The sequence below is a fragment of the Capsella rubella genome, unplaced genomic scaffold (genome assembly GCF_000375325.1).
Source record: "Capsella rubella cultivar Monte Gargano unplaced genomic scaffold, Caprub1_0 scaffold_7, whole genome shotgun sequence".
NCBI lineage: Eukaryota > Viridiplantae > Streptophyta > Magnoliopsida > Brassicales > Brassicaceae > Capsella > Capsella rubella.
The window spans coordinates 9051423-9070987 of record NW_006238917.1 but is presented as its reverse complement, the minus strand read 5'-3'; the positions used below and the strand labels follow the sequence as shown (position 1 = coordinate 9070987).

Below are 19565 nucleotides of genomic sequence, written 5' to 3'. Positions count from 1 at the left end.
TTTGTACTGTATGACAGGTAAGCTCGACGCCAACTAATACGTGGCTCCATACAAGTTAGTATTTTCCAGAACGTTTTTTGCAATATGTAGTTAATAATTGATTCTACATATGTAGTTTCAATACCTGTCACAAAATATCCAAATAAGTCACGGACCAACTTTGCAACAATTGTAAGGGACAAAACGTGTTTCACAACTCTCCTGACAACTTCTCCGGGACCATCCAATGTTTTCGGACCTATCCTGCAATGCTCTCTGTATAGCGTAGTCTGGTGAATAGTTAGGTTTCTGGACGAAAAATTATTTGATCGATGAAGAAACATTCCTCTAGACGATTAATACCCAAACCAAGAAGTTTCTTTAGCGATCATTCTTGTATCGTTCTAGAACTGATTATGAATTCATAAGAAGGAAAAATGAGCTAAGAAAAACATAATTTTCAATATCATGAAATATACTAGTTTCATAGTATTTTGTTGAGGTGAGTTGACTAAATTATACAATATCATACGAAGACACTAGCTACTACATACTATACCATGAAAGAACACTAAGTTGTGTTATTTGTTAAGCTTTGGTAGATAGATCCTTTGAATATTCCAAATACGTTTGATCTTTCCTTAGACAAACCAAACTATTGTTACTATTCAGGCGTAGTTTCCTCATCTCATCAACATGATCGAGTTTTATTATTGAGTTTTGTAGTTTTCCATGTATACTTAAAAGCGATCGAGAATAAGTAGCCTCTAACGTTATACAGTACATGATGAAGCTTTTTAAAATTGTTTCGGAGAGAGCAGAGCAATGAAGTCTCATTCATGGATGCAGTGTCTCCATTGCATTAAGGTTATATCTGCATTCAGAGGAAAAATGCAGGCTGATTCTTGAGGTAAGGCACGACGTATTTTACAACTTCATCTTGCGCCATTCTGAGGTGCTCGCCAGGGACGCTGACAAACTTAACTTTTCCGGCAGCATCCAAGGTTTTCAGACCTATCCAGTCCTCAGTATAGAGCTTTGTCTGGAGAATTATATATAGTTTGAAAATAGTGGTTGATGATCAGGCAAAGAAATGACATGGTGGTTGATCAAGGTTCACCTGTTGAGGAGACAAAAGAGGTGTGGAAGCTCCATCCGGGTAAAATCCGAACCAAGAGCTTTCTTTAGGAATCACTACAGTGTCACCCTGGAACTGTTTAGGAAATGGAGCAATTAAAAATCAAATCATGAGGCTAATCTAATCAACAATGTTGTTCAAGATTTTGGGTGTTTAAGAAAGGGAGGCACCATGACGAGGACCAAGTTGTGTAAGCTAGTGAACCGGTCTTTTAAAATGGGGTTCCTCTTGTTAGGTCTCTCGTTGTTGAGCTTTGGCAGATACTTGGAGTGTTCCAAATACTTTGACATTTCCTGAGAAACAGATCACAAAGATTGAAGTATTTTATGTAATTGGAAATGATTTGAGGATTAGAAAGATGAGGGCTTGAGTTTACGGTAGGGATCTTGATATAACCACTTGGAGCAATATGATCCTGCAGAGTCATTAGAGTTGTTGTTAATGATGGGTTTTTAGTAATGCTCATAGGTTCTGAATCTTGATTAGAGAAGAAGAGAGGAAGTGTACTTGAATGTAGTCAGTGTACACCTCTGCTTTCAGCAACTTGCAAAGTGAAGACTTTTAAGAACAGAGAACCACATTGTTGTTGTTATTGTCATTGGGATTGTGATTAAGTCATATATAAATGGAAAGAGAAGAAACTCACAGTACACTTGGGGATGTCTGATATGCCAGCGTGAGGACCTCCTAAAGATATATAGTTGAAGACTGGAGGAGCATTGTCGCAGAATTCGATTAGTCCTCTAGCGACTAAGTTGCCTTGAGACTGTGCAACAATGTTGTAACCATGACTCAACTCTTTCATCTTTTTAACTTTCTCACAGGCTACACTCGCTTGTTGCATAAGCGGCATAGACACTGAATCTTGATTTCCATTTCCTATTTCTCTACAAGAAGACACATAACAAAGAGAGCAATAAGCCCTTTTACAAGATCAGAACGAGACAAGAAGAGGAAGGTGTTGGAATGGTTATACAAGCAAGATCCAGGGGAGCCAGAGAGGTTGCTAAGGAGTTGTGTGAAGCTGCTGCCTCCACCATTAGAGCATTGATCTCTAATTCCTGTTTCAATCAATATGTCAGATTACAAACAGGAAAGAGGAGTAAGAAGAAGGATTGGTTAATTAATCACCGTGAAACAGAATGAAGGGAACAGAGAGTGAAACTGGAATGGAGAAGAAGAAGAGAGACAAGGTCACAAAGAGAGCAGATCGTAGGAAACTCTTCTCCATTGGAGCTAACTATAGCTACTCAGCAGAAGAGTACCGTTGATTTTTCGTTTACACACAAAAAGAAAGAATAAAAGAGAGTTATGGGGAAACCAGAAGAAGCAAGAAGGCAAAAAGTTTACGTTTGTTACAGATTTATCTAACTTTTTGTGCTTTTGTCATAAATGGAAGTAAATTTATTACTTTGGTGGTTGGTGTTGTGTATCTACTGATCTCTACTCATCTAAATTCTTCTCTTTTCTTTGTCGGCCAATGACTTTAAAAAGTAATTGAAAATTTCCACAATATATCTACATGTATGCTTGTAATATATAAACCAATGAAGGATTAAATTGATAAAGCTAGTTCTATAAGCATTTTATAAATTTTCAGTTTTGGTCTTATTTAACAAGTGGACGTTGGAGTTAATTGCAATAGATATGAACTATGACTATGGTGATTGGTGAATCTCAAGACCTTCGTATGAGTTTTGAGTACATTAATACAAGTAAGATTTTCTTACCTATATCTACCTATGAAAATTAGTGAGCAATTTTTTGAAGTATGTAAAAGGATTCAAAAGTCTTGAACAAAATTTAATTACATTTATAGCATTTGTTTACATTTATCCACTGATTTAACCAAAAACAAAGTAAAATAGTTTATCAAAGAAAGAAGTTAGTTTTGGATTTAGAAAACTATTAAAATTGAACAACACTCCTAAAAGTTTTCAATATCTCTCATAATAGTCTCATGTTACAATTTTATTTACATACTGCTTTGCATCAAGTAAGGCACAACATATTCCCCAACCTCCTCATCTGATATACTGAGGTGGTCTCCTAATACACTTTCAAACTTCACTTTCCCGGCAACATCCAATGCTTTCAGACCAATCCAATCTTCTCTGTATAACTTTGTCTGATGCATAATGTATGCATACATGTTTAGATTTCTAGAAAACAAAAGATCAGTGAAACAAACTGGATTTTTAGATAAATTCACCTGTTTAGTTGACAAAAGAGTATCGAATCCTTCATCTTGATAATATCCAAACCAAGCAGTTTCTTTAGGGATTAATGTTGTATCTTTTTGGAACTGTTTTGAAAATAAGAATAAAAACAGAGCAATGAGCTAAAGAAAACATGTTTTTAAGTTGAAGAAAGGAGAAAGTTAGTACCATGACAAGAACCAAGTTGTGTAAGCTGGCGAACCGTTCTTTGAAAGTTGAGTTTCTTTCCTCAGGCCTCTCATTGTTAAGCTTTGGTAGATACTTTGAGTGTTCCAAATAGTTTGACATTTGCTGATAAAAACCAAGCCATTTTTGTGACGAATCGATTATGAATTAACTGATTTGATTAAGTAACTAAATAACTTACACCAGGAATCTTGACATAACCACTAGGAGCAATATGTTCCTGCACAATCATAAATATAATCAAATCACCCTCAAAGGGTTTTTTTGGTCTTAGAGAGAGCTATATAGAGATAAGAGTGTTACTTGAACGAAGTCGTTATAAATCGCCAATTTCATCAAGTCTTCAGCTATAGCACAGAATGGACCAGCCTTGACAACAAAAACACACATAAGTTATAAGCCAAGGTAGTTAAAATTAGTCACTAAGATAATGAAATAGTGAAAATGAAGCTATACATCACACTTGGGGATTGCAGCAATGCCAGCATGAGGACCTCCTAAGGAGACATAGTTGATGACAGGAGGAGCATTGTCGCAGAACTCGATAAGTCCTCTAGCAACTAAGTTACCTTGAGACTCTGCAACAATGTTGTAGCCTTGACTCAACTCTTCCATCTGTTTCACTTTCTCACACGCTAAACTAGTTTGCTTAATCAGTGGCATGAACCATGAGTCATTTTCTCCGTTTCCTATTTCTCTACAAATTTGATTAAAAAAGATGTTTAGAAGATTTAGAAAAAACAAAACAGAGAGAACCAAACAAAGTTAGGTACGTAGTTTGTTGGATTACAAGCAAGAGCCAGGAGAGCCAGAGAGGTTGCTTAGGAGTTGCGTGAAGTTACTTACTCCTCCTGAACATTTATCTCCAATTCCTGATTTTTTTTAAAATAAATTAATTATATATTAAAATTAACTAAATTGTGTTAATTAAATTATCGAATGAGAATAAAGAGATGGTGAATGAAAAGGGAGAAATCGTTAATTACCGTGAAAGAGTATGAAAGGGATGGAGATTGAAACCGGAACAAAAGAGAATAACACGGCGGCAACCACCGTGTAAAGGAGAACAGACCGCCGGAAACACTTCTCCATGTAGAATTGAGACTCCGAGAGTCTCAGTCTTCGCCGGAATATTCCTTCTTCTTCTGTTTTTCTTTTTGTCTTTCTTTGTCTCTCTCTAGTCTCGATGTTATGTTGTGAGTCAAAACGTTTTCTCTCCTTTATATGGAATCATAATTAATTTTTTCTTCAGTTTTTAAAACAAGAGTTGATTTGTGTGTTTTCTTCACTTGTCATATTTATAGGCCGTCATTAATCTAACCACATTTTTTTTGTAACATCTAACCACATATATAATATATTTTACTTTTTTGTGATTTTTCTTTTTCTACTATAGATTTATTTCTTTTTTTTATGTCAAAATATTTGATTATTTTCTTACACCTTAATAATTATTTTCAAATTTAAACATTCAGTGTGATTATTTCAAATTTAAGATAGTTAAATATACTTATGCTTAATTTTAAATATTCCAACCAACAACATTCATCATCATTAATTCTTAGTTAATATAAAAGTGGATTAAATTATTAATAGCATTATCAAGCAGTATACATATAAAAAATAGGGTGTGTTGGCAAACTAGTACGTTTTTGAAACATAATTATAAAGATAGTACATTTACTATTCACAATTAGCAAAATAGTACAATTTTACTATTTCAGATATCTGTACAGACAGACAACTGTACAGTAACATATTATTGTACATCAAATATTTGTACAAAGAGAAACAACTACACATAAACATATTTACACATAAACAAATATACATATATAGACCAGAATATATATGTACACATACAATTATACGTATATATAGACCGCTGTACGGATGATTTTCCGTACATCGACACACAACTGTACATAAGGTTAGCTGGACGTATCAAAATTTGTTTGAAAATTATATGAAATTATTTTTTTAAAAATGCATATCAAATTATAGAGAAAAAAATACAGATTTTTGGGTAACTGAAATTTTATAGAAAACAAATATATTTTGATGAATATTTTTAGTTATTAGATTTAAGTGGTTTTTTAATAGTGTCTAAATAGTGTCCAAATAGTAAAAATGTATTAGTTTGCTAATAATAAATAGTAAATGTACTACTTCTACAATTATGTTTCAAAAATGTACTAAAAACCCAATTAATCCTAAAAAATATAACTTATGTCTGCCCTCACTTTTCCTTCTTTAGTGTTTACGTACATTTGAGATCTTTTGCATTTTATATATATGTTCCAAATAAGCTCAGGTCTGGCAACTTGGAAAAGAATGAGAATTTGTAATACTGATAGCCAAAGCTAAAGAATTTCGGTAAAACATATCTGATAAGTTCACCTTTACATAAATCCGGAATCCATTTTTACATTCCTAAAATGACGAGAAGAATACCAAATCGAATAATGAGGAGAAACATCAAAGTGACAAAACGAGATATCACTTACTCCCTTTCAGCTCCCATGGGTACACAGTTTTACACTCCACAAGTTCTGATTGGTTGGTTGGGTAGCTTCAGGAGGAAGTCGTGGCTGATTGATTTCTCAGGGGATCTCCTCTCTGGTAAGTCGCACTGGTTTGTTTTGTAGATACACAATCTCTCTGTCAGCTGCATTTATGAGATGCTGCTCTGATCCTTCTTCATCTGACACAGAAGATGCCTCTGAGTTTGATTCCTCCTCATCTACACAAAAAATATATAGGATGCCATTTATAATTTGGTTTGATCACAAAGGAGTTAGGATTTTCTTGTTATAACACTCTCCTAATTAGGAGCTTACCAGAGAATTCAAGGCGTTCTGGAAGAGCACTAACAGCTGTAAGCTGAATGCTTTCTGGCAGAAGACAATTACAGAACGAACCTGAAACCTCAACAAATCACGAGTAATGTTTAGCAGACCAAAATTTTGGTAACATAAGACAGGGAAAGTTTTTATATCTTTTACCTACTCGGGCCAGCCGATTAATCCATCCAGGAATAGGCTTTCCTGTAAGCTGCGAGCATACTTCTTCAGTGAAATGGTTACAGTTCTTGGCAATCAAATGGTAAGTGTCACCATGGTATTTTCTTGAAAGCTTCTCCATGTAAGTGCGGAAATCTGAACGGGACATGGTGGTAGTTCCCAATAAAACCGACCGTCGAAAGATGAACCCTGGACAGTTCCTAGGTTCTACTTCATATACCCCACTCGATGGATACTCGTGAGCTCCATAGCAATATTCCAAACCATGAGCTACAATAAAGTTGAACATCCAGAGTGAAAAAGGGCAATGAATAATATACAACAACATAACAAGCCAACACTTTTCTTGGTCTTACAAACAGTCCCTTCTAAGAAGAGCTTAGCATTGACGCCTAATCATTAAAGCACGACTTGCCTAGAACATTAAGACAGCTAATTTTTCTATGTATCTCTTCAAAAAGCCTAACGATCTCACCTTCAAAAAAAATTACTAAGTAGAAAATGTTCTCTTTCACTGACATATAAAAAGATTTCGTTTTGTGATCTCAAATGAGATCTAGTAAGATACAAGAACCAAGAGAGAAAGAGAATAAACATACCCTCAATTCCAGAATGAAAAATGCCAATACCAAACCAATAAAGGTAATTGTTGACAGGCGTAAGATCATAGACATTGAGATAAACAGGGGTAAGCGTAGCTTCTCCACTGCTCTCTTCCCTCTCCTCACTTGAACATGAACTAGAGCTCAAAGTAGGCGCCCACATTTTATTTACAAACAAAACCCACACACACACACACACACACAATTATCTCCCAAATTCAAAAGTCACGATCCGATCATCCTTTTCTTCCTATACCTCTGCAACACTAAAAAATGATTGCCACATATTCATATTAACACCAAAAAGTTAACAACCAAAATGTTTTTCACAACGTAGATCAAATTTAATCCGAATTCAAGCAATTCTTCGAACATACAGAACTTCGTTGGTGGCTAACGAGAACAGATCCAAGGATTCGATTCCACAGTTAACAATATTGATATACAAAGAAATACCTAAACCTGGAAAAAGGAAAATCCAAATCGGGACACAAATTGACATTGAGGTGCGTGTGTGTTTCATTTGACGTTCATATACATAAATCGAGAGAGAGAAAGAGAGAGACGAAGGAAACGATAAGAGGAGCTTACGTGAGAGTCGAGAATTCGAGAGAGAAGAGATTTGGAAGAGAGACTGCAACACAAAATTATGATCGAGAAAAGTAAAAATTCACGGACGGAGCTTTTTTTTTTTTTTTTCCTTTCTTTTTCTTTTTCAAGATTTGGAATTCATTCGTTACAACTTAAGTATTGAACTAAATAAATGAAAGTCAAATTAAGATAACCACCGTATTACATTAATTAATTCGACATATGTATCATGCTGGCAAAAATATATAATACTTCGATATATCACATTAGTTGGCATATCATACAAAAGTTAATTCGATTAAAGTGTCTGTTTTTTTTTCTTATTTTACAATGTCTGGATTATAAGAAGGGGAGCAACGATAGGATCATAGGAAATAATATCATACTTTAGAATCAAATTAAAGGGACCTGTTTTCAAATCTTAATTTATCTTTAAACATATAAACCGTTTGTACAAAATTCATTTTACAATTTAATTGCTTGTTGTTAATCAACTTTACAATTTTATAGCTGAAAGTAAACAAAATATAAAAAAAAATTCGACAAGATCCAATAGTTTCTCACTACTGGTAATTTGGTATATATATATTTTTTAAACATAAGATATCTAGTTTTAGAATATGATAAATATAAGTCGGAACTTAATTTTCATATGTGCGAGAATAATAAAATCTCGACATCGTTCATTCCACGTATGTTACGGTTGTAATTTTATTTTTTTATAATAAATAAGAGGTAAAACCTTCTACAAAATATAATTAATAAGAGGTAAAACCTTCTACAAAATATATATATATATATATATATATATGTGCGAGAATAAGTTAGTGAACAAATATGTTTTTCTTGATGGTACAAGAGTCAATAAATTACTAAATAAAGGAGTAAGTAGGCAAATCAAACATTTAGTAAAGAAGCAATGAAAGAAATACGTAAGCAACAAAAGCAAAGAAGGAAGCGAGTAGACAAATAAAGGTTGTAAACAAACAATGAAAGAAGCAATCAAAATTGACGGAAGTAATGAACCAAATAAGTTAAGCAATGAATGAATAAATTGAGTAAGCAAATATCAAAGAAACACATTAAGCATAAAAAAACAAGTTTATATATATGGTCCAGAAAATAATGAAGTATTGAAACAAATAACCAAATAAGCAAACAAACAAAGTATATGCAATGGATGTAGCATGTAGGCATGTAGCAATTGAGTAAAGTCAAAGAAACAAACCAAAGGGGAGGAAGCAAGCAGATAATGCAATAAAATGAGCAAAGCAAAGAAATAAGCAAGTAAAGAAGCAAGCAAATGAACAATGAACTTAAGCCAATATGCATGAATATATTATGTATGTATGCACACATGAATGCATGAATGCATGAAGGTAAGCATGCACACATGAATGAGAGATTCAAGATATCAAGCGAGATAACACTATCAAAGGAAACCAAGGAACAGAACAATATATATTGATAAAGTAGTTGGTCCATACCTGGTCACTCACTAAAAAGTTTTCACTTGTTTCAAAAATACGTTCACATAATCCGTTGGCTAATATCTGCTACTGCATATAAACAAAAGAGACAAAAACGTCAAGCTATTGAGAAAATGTTGAAATACTAAACAGAAAAATCGATGATGAACAAAAATTTGAGTGAATGACTGAACTTAAGAAACTAGAATATAAAGTCCAAAAATCGAAATCAAAAACCGTTGTTTCTTTTTAATTAGACGTCTGATCGGTTTCCTGGCCAGCTTACTTATCGGTTTCCTATCTGGTTCTTGACTTCTTTTTGTAACTACATAAGTTCTGTTATCATAATTTACAAATGGAAGAGGATTAATTAATTTAATTTAACAAGAGGTCCAATAAATACCAACATTATGTTACAAACTGAAATTAATAGGAACGTTAGTTAGCGACAATAGACCGAAGCTCCGATCGTGCAAAGGTTTAGGATATTGAAGAATGAAGGTCGTATTAATTAAAAAGAAATGAATAAACGAATATATTTCCACGTCAGCATACATCAAAGCTGACCCAACTGAAAAAGAAAGAAAAAAAAAAAAGAATTCAAACAACAGTCAATTGTGGAAAACCAAACGGTGGGTGTGGAGATAACGGCGATAAAAGCGGCATGCTCAGAAACTCCGTCAAATCCCAGTCATCTATCGCCGTCAAATCTGACTTCGCCGACTCAACGTTCACACCCCCAAAGGTAACGTCGTGACTCTCCTCCGTCTTGAGCACCTTCTCAGCCACCGTCACTTCCTCCTCGCCACCGTCTCTCTTCCTTTTGTTGTTCTGGCCATGACCATCTTCACCCCGTGGATTCCATTTGTCAACTTCGAGCGGGAAATTGACGATCGCCTTTGATCCCCGGAGTCTAAACGCTGCTTTGTCGTAAGCTCTCGCCGCTTCGATCGCCGTCTCAAACGTCCCGAGCCAAACCCTAGTTCCACGACGGTTAGGATCTCGGATCTCCGCCGCGAATTTCCCCCACGGCCTCATCCTCACTCCTCTGTAGTGCCACTTCTCCTCTGCTACTACTACCGGTGGTACGGGAATTTCCGGTTTACGATTCCCGGTTGCGAATTCAATAATTTCCGGTTTATAGTTCCCGGTTGCGAACTGAATCCACTCGGTTCGGTTAGGTGGCGCGATCTTTAACGTTTTCGGTTTACGATTGGATTGAACAATCGGATTCGATTGGAACGTAAAGGAATCGTTCGACTCTAGTGAGAATTCAGATTTCACCTCGAAATCAGAAATCTCCGGTTTAGGCGTGACGAGATCGATTATTTCCGGTTTGGGTGTTTCAAAATTGGAAAACTCAAAACCGGTATGATCAAATGACGGGAAACCAGGTGAACCGAAGATTGAAAAATCCGGTTGGTTCATCCATCGATCGGTGGGGGCATGAATAGGAAGCGGAGAGAATTCGTCGAGGAGATACTTCTTGATGAGGAGAAGAGCCGAAGCTTCGGTAGGTGAAGGCATGATGATGATCAAAATAATATAAAAGAGAGAAATGGAATGAGGAAGGAGGAGGAGTTGATGATTTGAATTGACAGTGGAGAAGAGAGTGGGGGAGAGGTATTTATAGGAAAGAGTCAAGTCAATGAGAGACTCTTTCAAGGCAACATCCTCAGACTTTTTTTTTTATTAGGATTTATAATCAGATGCGGGAAGGTGTATCTATACTCGCGTGCTTTTATCGTTTCCCACCGTTCGATTAGGTTGGAAACCCTCAGTCAACGGTTTATTTTATCGTCTGGTTCACCGATGGCAGCTGAAGTAAGGAATATACAAAGTACTGATCCAGGAGGAATCCGTTTGGCTCAGGGCTGCGATCTAATATAGGATCTATATTGTTGCTTCTTTGTAGATTAGGCAAGAGTTTATTATATCATGTTTACCAAAATATAAAGTATGGTATATTATAAACTACTTCTTCGTGTTAGTATTTGATCTAATTTACTTATACAAGTTGTGAGAATTTAGTTGCTCCCCCATCATGTATTTCCAATTTCAGAAGTTATCGTCCGCCGTCACAACTCGATGTTTGGATATAACACACGTTTTCTTTACATGTATAGAAAAGCTTTAAAACATGAAAAAGAAGTTGTCTTAAACAAAAGTTAAAAACATGAAAAAGAAGTTGCAATAAGTAATGAAAACACCGGTTTTAACTTTCTTACACGTACGTCGTCGGTGTCGCCGGATGTTATTAATAGTTTAAGGAAAGAAGAAGACTAGATTCTCCTTGTCCACGATGTTTTTGTATGGTCTCCAACATTTGGTAGACAAAGACCCAAAAACTTCTCTCTCTTTTTTTTTTTTCTCAATATGTACAAATAATATATATCCATTACAAGTTACAACTATCTTTGTTTTCTAATTCTCAGACCACAAAGCTGTTTTTATTCCTATGATGAACACATACTAGGTGTGTTATATAATCTTTTTAAAACTAAATGTTGCAGAGAATGGTAAAACAATTCACCGATACTTTGTTTTGTGTTTATAAAATTATAGCTTTCATTTGAAAGTTAATCAATGAACGCACAAAATGCATGCATGATTAGAGGAATTGATCATATTAATTAACGTTTTAATCTCAAAAGATAAGGGCTGCGTGATGCCGTAATGCCGTAATTAGAGGAATCGTAATATTAAAGTTAGTTATATAGTCTCATTTAATTATTCTACAATGATTATAACCCTAAAACAAAAATATTCGATCACAACAAACAAACCATGTGAGACCACTTTTGGCGTTGCTGCTTTCGAACGTGATTTATTCTTTTTTACGTCTTCCTACGAATGTGCTTACTTCATTATTACCGATTATTTTCATCATCAGTCATTTTTTATATCTAAATTTTTAGTAATTTAAATTGATTCATACGTGAAGCTAATTTACAAAGCCTACCATTACATATGCTAAGAAGATCTATCCCACATATAGGTTTAGATGATTCTTCTAATATATGTTGTCAAACTCTCTACGTTTTGATCACTTTCTTAAAACATTTTGTAAGTATATACTTTTACATGTCTAGTTCAGGGATGTTCAGCTCTCTGTGTCCAGGTACGTATGTTCTTGCAATTCTCTTTGTTTCAACATGTACTTTCATATGTTTATAGGTCACGATAGTTTGTAGAATATTCGTGTTTACTATTTGTATACAGGAAATTAATAATAGTTCTTTCAAGTTTTGCTGCAAATCTAGTGAAAAGGCGGAGACTTTAATTGTTTTTATTTGATCGTCATCATGATTCACGATGTTCAATATTCTCTTGTTCAGTGTCATATTTTCATAACTTAACAATGATCGATTGTTGATTGATTTCATATTATTAGTCTTTTTTCGAACAACACGTATTTTAAATTTTTACATATTAAAACTAGGATAATGACACCTTAACATCAGAATTGTGTTTTACGTGTTAGAATAAAATCCATTTGCCTAAATATATAAAGCTTTTATAAAATATATACACGACACAGGCTTACGTATTTAGTTTAACATTATGTGTTTAGGTTCTCTGTTTAAGAAGCTAATTCCAGTAATCAGTTCATCACAATAGTTAATGATTTACATACATAATGATATTATTCTGTAATCATAATTTTAATTTATATGTGTTAATTGTATGTTAAAGTGTGCTATCCCGGTCCTAGTTTAGTTTATATAAGAAAAAGAGTTTGATGTAACTAAGTTCATACTTCCTTAATGAAAGTATCGATCGTAGCAGTTTTTATTTTCCTTTTTGGGTATCAAAAAAATTATTTATATACATTTCTTTTTTGGTTGAATATGAAACGATCGTAGCAGTTGGACATAAAGAATGAATCATTCTGAGAACTAATTAAGTTGGAATTTGTTATTTTCAACGAAGGTAGTAGACAAGTAGGTAGTATTAAATAATATTTGGGGTAAAAAGTAATCAACTCTTAGCTTTCTATTCAAAAATTGTATAAGACGGCTGGGGTACGTGCATGCATGTAATGTAAATCTAGAGTCTCTTTCAAACTTATGATTGAACACGTGCGTTTATTACATTTTACTTCGCTTTCTATAATGAAGTACATCAGTTTCAAACCGAACGACTACAAAGAATATGTCAATAACACGAATACTTGTTGTTAATGAAAAATGTTTTTACAGTTTGGTAATATACTAAACATGAGAAATTAAGAACCTAAAACGATAGTTTTCTTATTGTTTTTACGTCTTTAATTTTTCAACGGACGAACAAAACTTTAAAATTGTGTTCTTTGTTGCTAAAAAAAAAAACAAAAAACAGAAGGTTATCATCTTTGTCGAAGAACTCAAATTGCGCAGTGAGGAATTAATACACGTGCGGGTTGGTTTGCACGTACGTCCAGATTTTTTTGTTGAAATTTCTAATATGGTCAAAAAGTCTTACACGACCGAATTTGGTCAATTTCAAAGCTGACGTGTCATATGCTTCCCCTCCTTACCATTTTTATTAAACTTATTAAACTAAAAGCAACTAATAAAAGTTTTGATCGATATATTCTTATAAAGTTATAACTAACTATAAGCCATATTTTCGGACGATTACGAAAATTTATGAAAATTAGTAGTCTGAAATATTACAATATGTACTAGAAAATCAGATGGAAAGACAAACCAAAATTTAGTTCACTAGAAATTTTATAATTTCGCAAACGAAATTGTTTTTTAATGATAGAAAATATGTTGGAAAAAAATGATAGAAAATCATGTTTTAGAGGGTATTACTATATAAAACCAATTATTGTAATCTATGAGTTTTGGAGACGTTTCAACATTGAAAACGACACATCACAATTATCTACTTGAATTTTACGTTATCTCTTGACAATGATGTATGTGTAAGCCAAACATAATTTAATTGGACAGTAGTACTGATTACGATCAAAATAAAAAGTAAAACCATTTGTTACTAATCTAAACAATGGGCTCTCTCTGGCTTTACCCCAAAACTCATCTCTTGCCGAGCCTACAATCTTAATTAGAGATATCTAAGGCAATTTTTATTTTATTTATGTTGATTACATTTATATATCCTTAATTAGGCAAATTTGGAATTATTGATCAATTGCTAAAATCTATTAATTTCAGGTAGCAACTGGGGTTGGTTTTCCCGTGACTATAAAACATATATACTATGTTATTTAGTTGTTGTCGTTGGTGATGAACATGTCCGTCTCATATTTATTTTTATTTTACTTTTGATAAATTTTTTGTTTTGTTTTGATAGTCAATATATAATTAAAAAGTCCACAAAATAAGCACGTCATTGATTTAAATAAATATGATACAACATTTTTTCATGAACCATGTAACTAAATGCTATGTTTTACAAAATTTTTATTTTAAAAACAGTTAATGTTAACTAAAATTGTTCCATTAAATGTTGCTAACGTTGAATTAAAACCCCGAATTAGCTAGGCTAAGAATATATATAATCCAAGAATTAAGAGCTAAGATCTCCAGTTAGATTTTCCAACAAAGGGATAAGAATATAGAGAGCTTTGATGTGATCGCAAAGCAAACCAATAGAGGCCGTGCAATTGAGTAATATTAGACAAAAACATCATCTTTAAGCATCCTTCCCCGAAGGAGTCTCTCCATTTGCAAGTTGATAAAAGCGAGAGAGACCCACTCTCATTCACTTTCCAACTTTTAATAATTAAGCTCGACATATAAGAAATATATATATATATATATATATATATATATTTTTCTAGTGCCGTAGTGCGGGTATTTTTTCGATACTTATAGAAAAACATTCGAATTGTTTAGTTTACCATTAATCTGGTGTATGTGATATGTAATACATGAAGTCATGAATTTAAAAGTCAGCATGTTTTTATTGGAAAGCTTTAAACAAATCTTAAGAGCCTTCCAATAATGATGGTATAAAAGAGTTTATAATAAAAATGAGTTATTATTGTATCTGGTTTCGAACAATCTTTTAAATTTGTTGTATATTAAATCTTCGTAATGTTTGAATAAATTCGAATTACTCTTTCCCACGAATTTATGACTTCAGATTACTACATATTCTCGAAAAACCTATTAAGAAAATCTTGGTTCGTGTCATGTAGTCATCTGAATCATAAATTTTGTTTTAAATTTAAAAAGTTGCAAAGTTTTTTCTTTTACACCTAGAAGTTTATGTTAGCAAAGGATATAATCTTTATTAGGGATAAATATCACACATTGGAAGTTGAGTAGGATTTTAAGTGGTATATATAAGATATGGGCATCTCCACTCATTGTCAATTGGTTTTAGGTTGGAAGCCCACAATCTAATATGGTATCAGAGCCCGGTCCGCACATACTCAATCCAATCCACAATCGGTCTGGCCCATAGTTGGCCCACCGATTCATGCCCAAACATATCGAGATTTATGGTTAAAAGAACCATCATCTCGAGGGGGCGTATTAGGGATAAATATTCCACATTGGAAGTTGAGTAGGATCTTAAGTGGTATATATAAGATATGGGCATCTCCACTCATTGCCAATTGGTTTTAGGTTGGAAACCCACAATCTAATAGTTTAAAGTATGCAAATCTCTAATCACTCAAAACAGAGATGCATGTTTTGTTATAAAGACAAAACTCAAAGGGTTCTACTAGAGGTTTTGTCAGAGCCTCGCTTCACTAAACTACTAGTTCCTAATTCAAGATTGGTGGGCTTCACGTGATATTGTCTCCAAATCCCTTGCGTAACCGTACAAACCCATGTGAATGATGATGAAGAAGAAGTTGCATCCTTTGTTTCAAGTGAACCGTGAGAGGAGTGTCAATAGTCTTTGCTTTAGAGTACGTGATCACTAAATTCCTTATAAGAACAAACATTACAATGCATCCTTACTCTTTGTCCCTACTTCAAATCCAGAAAAAATAAGATGAATTAGATTTGGATAACTTATATCTATCTGTCATCTATACAAGACTATTTAACAAAAAACTTAGAAATTATAAATTTAAAGACCTAGTTTTATCATCAAAACTTTTGGCAATATACATATGTGTTTCCGTTAACCGGCGGTTCAAGTAAGGAACCAGGGGCTATAAAAGTCATCTAAAGACACAAAAAGCCAAAGACAAGTTGTGAGAGAAGACAGAGACCAATCACAACATTGCTTCCGTAGATCACGTGACATCATCCTTGACGGCTACTTCTCAATTTTATGTGTGTCTTATATGGATAAAACGCACGTGTTTAATTCACGAACCTTCATAGCTCTTGAGAAAAATTCCATTACTTTCATATTTTCAACTTTTTTAATACCCCCACTATACTCCTTCAATTATTTTATTAATTACAAGTCTTTGTCAAAATTTTCAAACATTTTTCCAGGTTCATGAACCTTTTATTTTCTCTTTTTCTTTATCTCAATCTTAAATCTCAACGCTCTCTCTATATATATACACCAAAAAAACATCTTTTATTCTCATTCACACCAGACACTTCGAAATCTCTCAACAAGAACCCCAAAATAAAAAAAAAACACATTTTCAAGAAATACAAAATATCTCTCTGTAATTAATGTCGATGATGGCGGGAACACAATCTGACTACGCTTTTCTTGACTCGATACGGCGACACTTGCTTGGTGAAACAGAGATGCGACTCAGTGAGTCGATTACGAGTTCAGTGGAGCAGTCTTGTACTACAGGTAACAGCGTCGTTAAACCTGTGTACGGACGAAACCCTAGCTTCGGCAAGTTGTATCCTTGCTTCACCGAGAGCTGGGGAGACTTGCCCTTGAAAGAGAACGATTCAGAGGACATGTTAGTTTACGGTATCCTCAACGACGCTTTTCACGGCGGTTGGGAGCCGTCTTCTTCTTCTTCCGACGAAGATCGCAGCTCTTTTCCGGCGGTTAAAGTGGAGAGTCCGGAGAGTTTCAGTTTCGGGGCGGTGGATTCTGTTCCGGCGAAGAAAGAGACGAGTCCGGTGGTTCCTGTAGCGGCTGCGGTGGCGAAGGGAAAGCATTACAGAGGAGTGAGGCAAAGGCCGTGGGGGAAATTTGCGGCGGAGATAAGAGATCCGGCGAAGAACGGAGCTAGGGTTTGGTTAGGAACGTTTGAGACGGCGGAGGACGCGGCGTTGGCTTACGACAGAGCTGCCTTTAGGATGCGTGGCTCCCGCGCTTTGTTGAATTTCCCGTTGAGAGTTAATTCGGGAGAACCCGACCCGGTTCGGATCAAGTCCAAGAGAGCTTCTTCTTCCGAAAATGGAGCTCCCAAGAAGAGAAGAACGGTGGCCGCCGGTGATGGAGCGGTTAAGGGATTGACGGTGAAGTGCGAGATGGTTGAAGTAACACGTGGCGATCGGTTATTGGTTTTGTAAAAGTTTTGATTTTTCTTTGTTGGGTTATTATGATTTTCTTCGCAAAAGGAAGAACGTTAATAAGAAATTCGTTTATTATTATTACAATTATAATTTAACCTCCCAATCATTTCATTTAGGTGGGATCAAACTTTTTAAAAATAATAATAATGAAACTATAACATAAGTAAGAAAGAAAACAAATCATTTCCCATTACAAGTGGGATAAAATTTGTTTAGGAAAATGATAACATTTGTGAGAAAATTCAATATTCTGAATTTTTGTAGTATATACAGTACAAATAAAGATATTTTGTGGACAGATACATGTGCACAAGACTTTACAATTACACACAGCAAATTTTTTGACTTTCTGAAGTAAATTAGTATTATCTTTGGTTATGCTGATCAGCTGATGCATAAGCAAATAACGTCACCACAGTTTTAATTAGTGCGTTCGTTTATAAACACTATTAACAAATTAGTACTTTAACATATTTCTTTTAATACTAATTTTTTAAAAAATTATGTGGTGTAATGTTGATGTGAACATTAGATTTTTTATGAATGTATCATGTACATATTAAAAAGTATACAACCCAATTATTGGAGAAAAAGACACAGTCACAGAACTAATTAAAAATCAAAAATCAAAAATCAAATACAGACTGATAATAAATACGACCAAACGTGAGAATCTAATAAAAAGCTAACAACCACAATTATTTTATTATATTTATTTTAAATGTAACCAAATCTATAAACAATTAGTAGTAGAAGTCCCTATTGAACGTAACATATAAGTTAATTTCGATAAAAATTGGAGTTGGACAAGGTTGCTTTGGAGAAGAACAATCTCAGCATTGGTTTTTGGCTAAGAGGTTCTTCAGTTTTTATAGATTTGGGATTGTAATAATCATAATACAACCCTAGATAGGAGCTTCGACTCTATAAATGCTTCAAAGGAAATATAATTATTGATCAATAATTCAAAGTGGCAAAACTCTTCATGGAGAGATTAACGTTTGCTTTTATATATGTTTGCTCAGTTTATACGAGGATACTAATTTACTACAGTCAAAAGTACTCAAAACTATGACATATTTTGTTCAACGAGAGATCTCAACTAAACTAGCACTTTTTTTTTGACAAAAAAAAAAAAAAAAGCTCGACTAGTAGAACATTGACTTAAAATAAATTCTATTTTTAATATCAGAAGAGTTTTAGACGTAAACTCGAACTTCTTATTTTCAACGATATTGACTTTGAATAATCTAAAGGCTACAACTTTGTTAAAAATTTTATATATACCATAGAGTGATTTTACATTGAATGTTTTAATATAAACATGTGTGAACGGGTAAGTCAAAGTTATATTAGAGAAAGAAAAAGAATCTATACTATTAAAGCTGAAGTAAACAATGAATTTACACTATAGTTTCAAAATGAAATAATTATCATTTTTAACTGGGTTAACACGCGGATCTAACTAACTAAACGGATATGTTAATCAGGTTTAGAGATTTAATCTTCATCGTTCATTTTTCAGTTGATAAAAAAAAAAATTGGTTTTCATTATTAAAGGAAAGATAATTATTACGTTTGATATTTAACTTTATTTGTAAGATAAAATGCCTAAAATTTAGCTTAATTGGCAAGATTTTCTTAATTTCAAATATTTTATAAAGATCTTGATCGAAATTTTAAACATTGGGTATTTTAATATTTGTTTTAATAGAAACCATTCCATGTTTTCTTAGTATGGAATATTCAATGTAGTTGACTTTTTAAATTATTTTAATTTTTAACTTGACCAACCAAATCAATCTATATTAACATTTTTTAAATACATTTGATAATATAACTTTTTATTTGTAAGATTTTTATAAATAAACTTTTGTCATTTCATTATATATTAAAAATTGAAGAATTATTTATTAAGTAATCATTATCCTATTCGATTTT

The 19565-nt window shown here is 33.6% G+C and overlaps 6 protein-coding genes across 10 annotated transcripts; 1 reads left to right on the top strand and 5 right to left on the bottom strand.

Annotated features, from left to right (window-relative positions):
• Positions 1 to 657: 657 nt before the first annotated feature.
• LOC17879623 (palmitoyl-protein thioesterase 1) lies at positions 658 to 2411 on the bottom strand. Its single transcript, XM_006285124.2, has 8 exons — positions 2249 to 2411; positions 2094 to 2178; positions 1764 to 2004; positions 1625 to 1675; positions 1494 to 1532; positions 1288 to 1410; positions 1100 to 1192; positions 658 to 1021 (listed from the first exon to the last, which is right to left on the bottom strand). Exons 1-8 carry the CDS (start codon positions 2346 to 2348, stop codon positions 860 to 862), a joined length of 894 nt encoding a protein of 297 aa, XP_006285186.1. The 5' UTR covers positions 2349 to 2411; the 3' UTR covers positions 658 to 859.
• A 494-nt stretch (positions 2412 to 2905) lies between these two features.
• Positions 2906 to 4794, bottom strand: LOC17879435 (palmitoyl-protein thioesterase 1). Its single transcript, XM_006282711.2, has 8 exons — positions 4509 to 4794; positions 4313 to 4394; positions 3979 to 4219; positions 3826 to 3891; positions 3704 to 3742; positions 3505 to 3627; positions 3330 to 3422; positions 2906 to 3245 (listed from the first exon to the last, which is right to left on the bottom strand). Exons 1-8 carry the CDS (start codon positions 4612 to 4614, stop codon positions 3093 to 3095), a joined length of 903 nt encoding a protein of 300 aa, XP_006282773.1. The 5' UTR covers positions 4615 to 4794; the 3' UTR covers positions 2906 to 3092.
• A 1052-nt stretch (positions 4795 to 5846) lies between these two features.
• LOC17880988 (deSI-like protein At4g17486) lies at positions 5847 to 7852 on the bottom strand. Of its 5 annotated transcripts, XM_023778074.1 has the most exons (6): positions 7739 to 7850; positions 7525 to 7609; positions 7145 to 7413; positions 6528 to 6815; positions 6363 to 6443; positions 5847 to 6265 (listed from the first exon to the last, which is right to left on the bottom strand). In XM_023778074.1, exons 3-6 carry the CDS (start codon positions 7308 to 7310, stop codon positions 6126 to 6128), a joined length of 675 nt encoding a protein of 224 aa, XP_023633842.1. In that variant the 5' UTR covers positions 7311 to 7413; positions 7525 to 7609; positions 7739 to 7850; the 3' UTR covers positions 5847 to 6125. The 5 variants fall into 5 exon arrangements, with proteins under 5 accessions (XP_023633842.1, XP_023633841.1, XP_023633840.1 ...); XM_023778073.1 differs by lacking the exon at positions 7525 to 7609 and having other exon boundaries at positions 7739 to 7852; XM_023778072.1 differs by having other exon boundaries at positions 7145 to 7609.
• Positions 7853 to 9714: 1862 nt separating this feature from the next.
• Positions 9715 to 11032, bottom strand: LOC17878199 (ethylene-responsive transcription factor 6). The gene has a single exon (XM_006282616.2). It carries the CDS (start codon positions 10732 to 10734, stop codon positions 9808 to 9810), a length of 927 nt encoding a protein of 308 aa, XP_006282678.1. The 5' UTR covers positions 10735 to 11032; the 3' UTR covers positions 9715 to 9807.
• Positions 11033 to 15576: 4544 nt separating this feature from the next.
• LOC111829758 lies at positions 15577 to 15684 on the bottom strand. Its single transcript, XM_023779853.1, has one exon. The coding sequence runs from the start codon at positions 15682 to 15684 to the stop codon at positions 15577 to 15579; it is 108 nt and encodes a 35-aa protein (XP_023635621.1).
• A 1032-nt stretch (positions 15685 to 16716) lies between these two features.
• LOC17880585 (ethylene-responsive transcription factor 1A) lies at positions 16717 to 17705 on the top strand. The gene has a single exon (XM_006284261.2). It carries the CDS (start codon positions 16815 to 16817, stop codon positions 17619 to 17621), a length of 807 nt encoding a protein of 268 aa, XP_006284323.1. The 5' UTR covers positions 16717 to 16814; the 3' UTR covers positions 17622 to 17705.
• Positions 17706 to 19565: the final 1860 nt, after the last annotated feature.

Excerpts from the sequence above, each read along its gene's own strand:
- LOC17879623 (XM_006285124.2), bottom strand. The coding sequence starts at position 2,348 with ATGGAGAAGAGTTTCCTACGATCTGCTCTCTTTGTGACCTTGTCTCTC. Across the intron at positions 2,005-2,093 it reads GGCTCCCCTGGATCTTGCTT|AGAAATAGGAAATGGAAATC; the intron begins GTATAACCATTC and ends GTCTTCTTGTAG. Across the intron at positions 1,533-1,624 it reads TGTACACTGACTACATTCAA|GATCATATTGCTCCAAGTGG; the intron begins GTACACTTCCTC and ends ATGACTCTGCAG.
- LOC17878199 (XM_006282616.2), bottom strand. The coding sequence starts at position 10,734 with ATGCCTTCACCTACCGAAGCTTCGGCTCTTCTCCTCATCAAGAAGTAT.
- LOC111829758 (XM_023779853.1), bottom strand. The coding sequence starts at position 15,684 with ATGGTTCTTTTAACCATAAATCTCGATATGTTTGGGCATGAATCGGTG.
- LOC17879435 (XM_006282711.2), bottom strand. The coding sequence starts at position 4,614 with ATGGAGAAGTGTTTCCGGCGGTCTGTTCTCCTTTACACGGTGGTTGCC. Across the intron at positions 4,220-4,312 it reads GGCTCTCCTGGCTCTTGCTT|AGAAATAGGAAACGGAGAAA; the intron begins GTAATCCAACAA and ends TCAAATTTGTAG. Across the intron at positions 3,423-3,504 it reads ACAACTTGGTTCTTGTCATG|TTCCAAAAAGATACAACATT; the intron begins GTACTAACTTTC and ends TTTTCAAAACAG.
- LOC17880585 (XM_006284261.2), top strand. The coding sequence starts at position 16,815 with ATGTCGATGATGGCGGGAACACAATCTGACTACGCTTTTCTTGACTCG.
- LOC17880988 (XM_023778073.1), bottom strand. The coding sequence starts at position 7,310 with ATGTGGGCGCCTACTTTGAGCTCTAGTTCATGTTCAAGTGAGGAGAGG. Across the intron at positions 6,816-7,144 it reads TTTTCATTCTGGAATTGAGG|CTCATGGTTTGGAATATTGC; the intron begins GTATGTTTATTC and ends ACTTTATTGTAG. Across the intron at positions 6,444-6,527 it reads TAATCGGCTGGCCCGAGTAG|GTTCGTTCTGTAATTGTCTT; the intron begins GTAAAAGATATA and ends TTGAGGTTTCAG.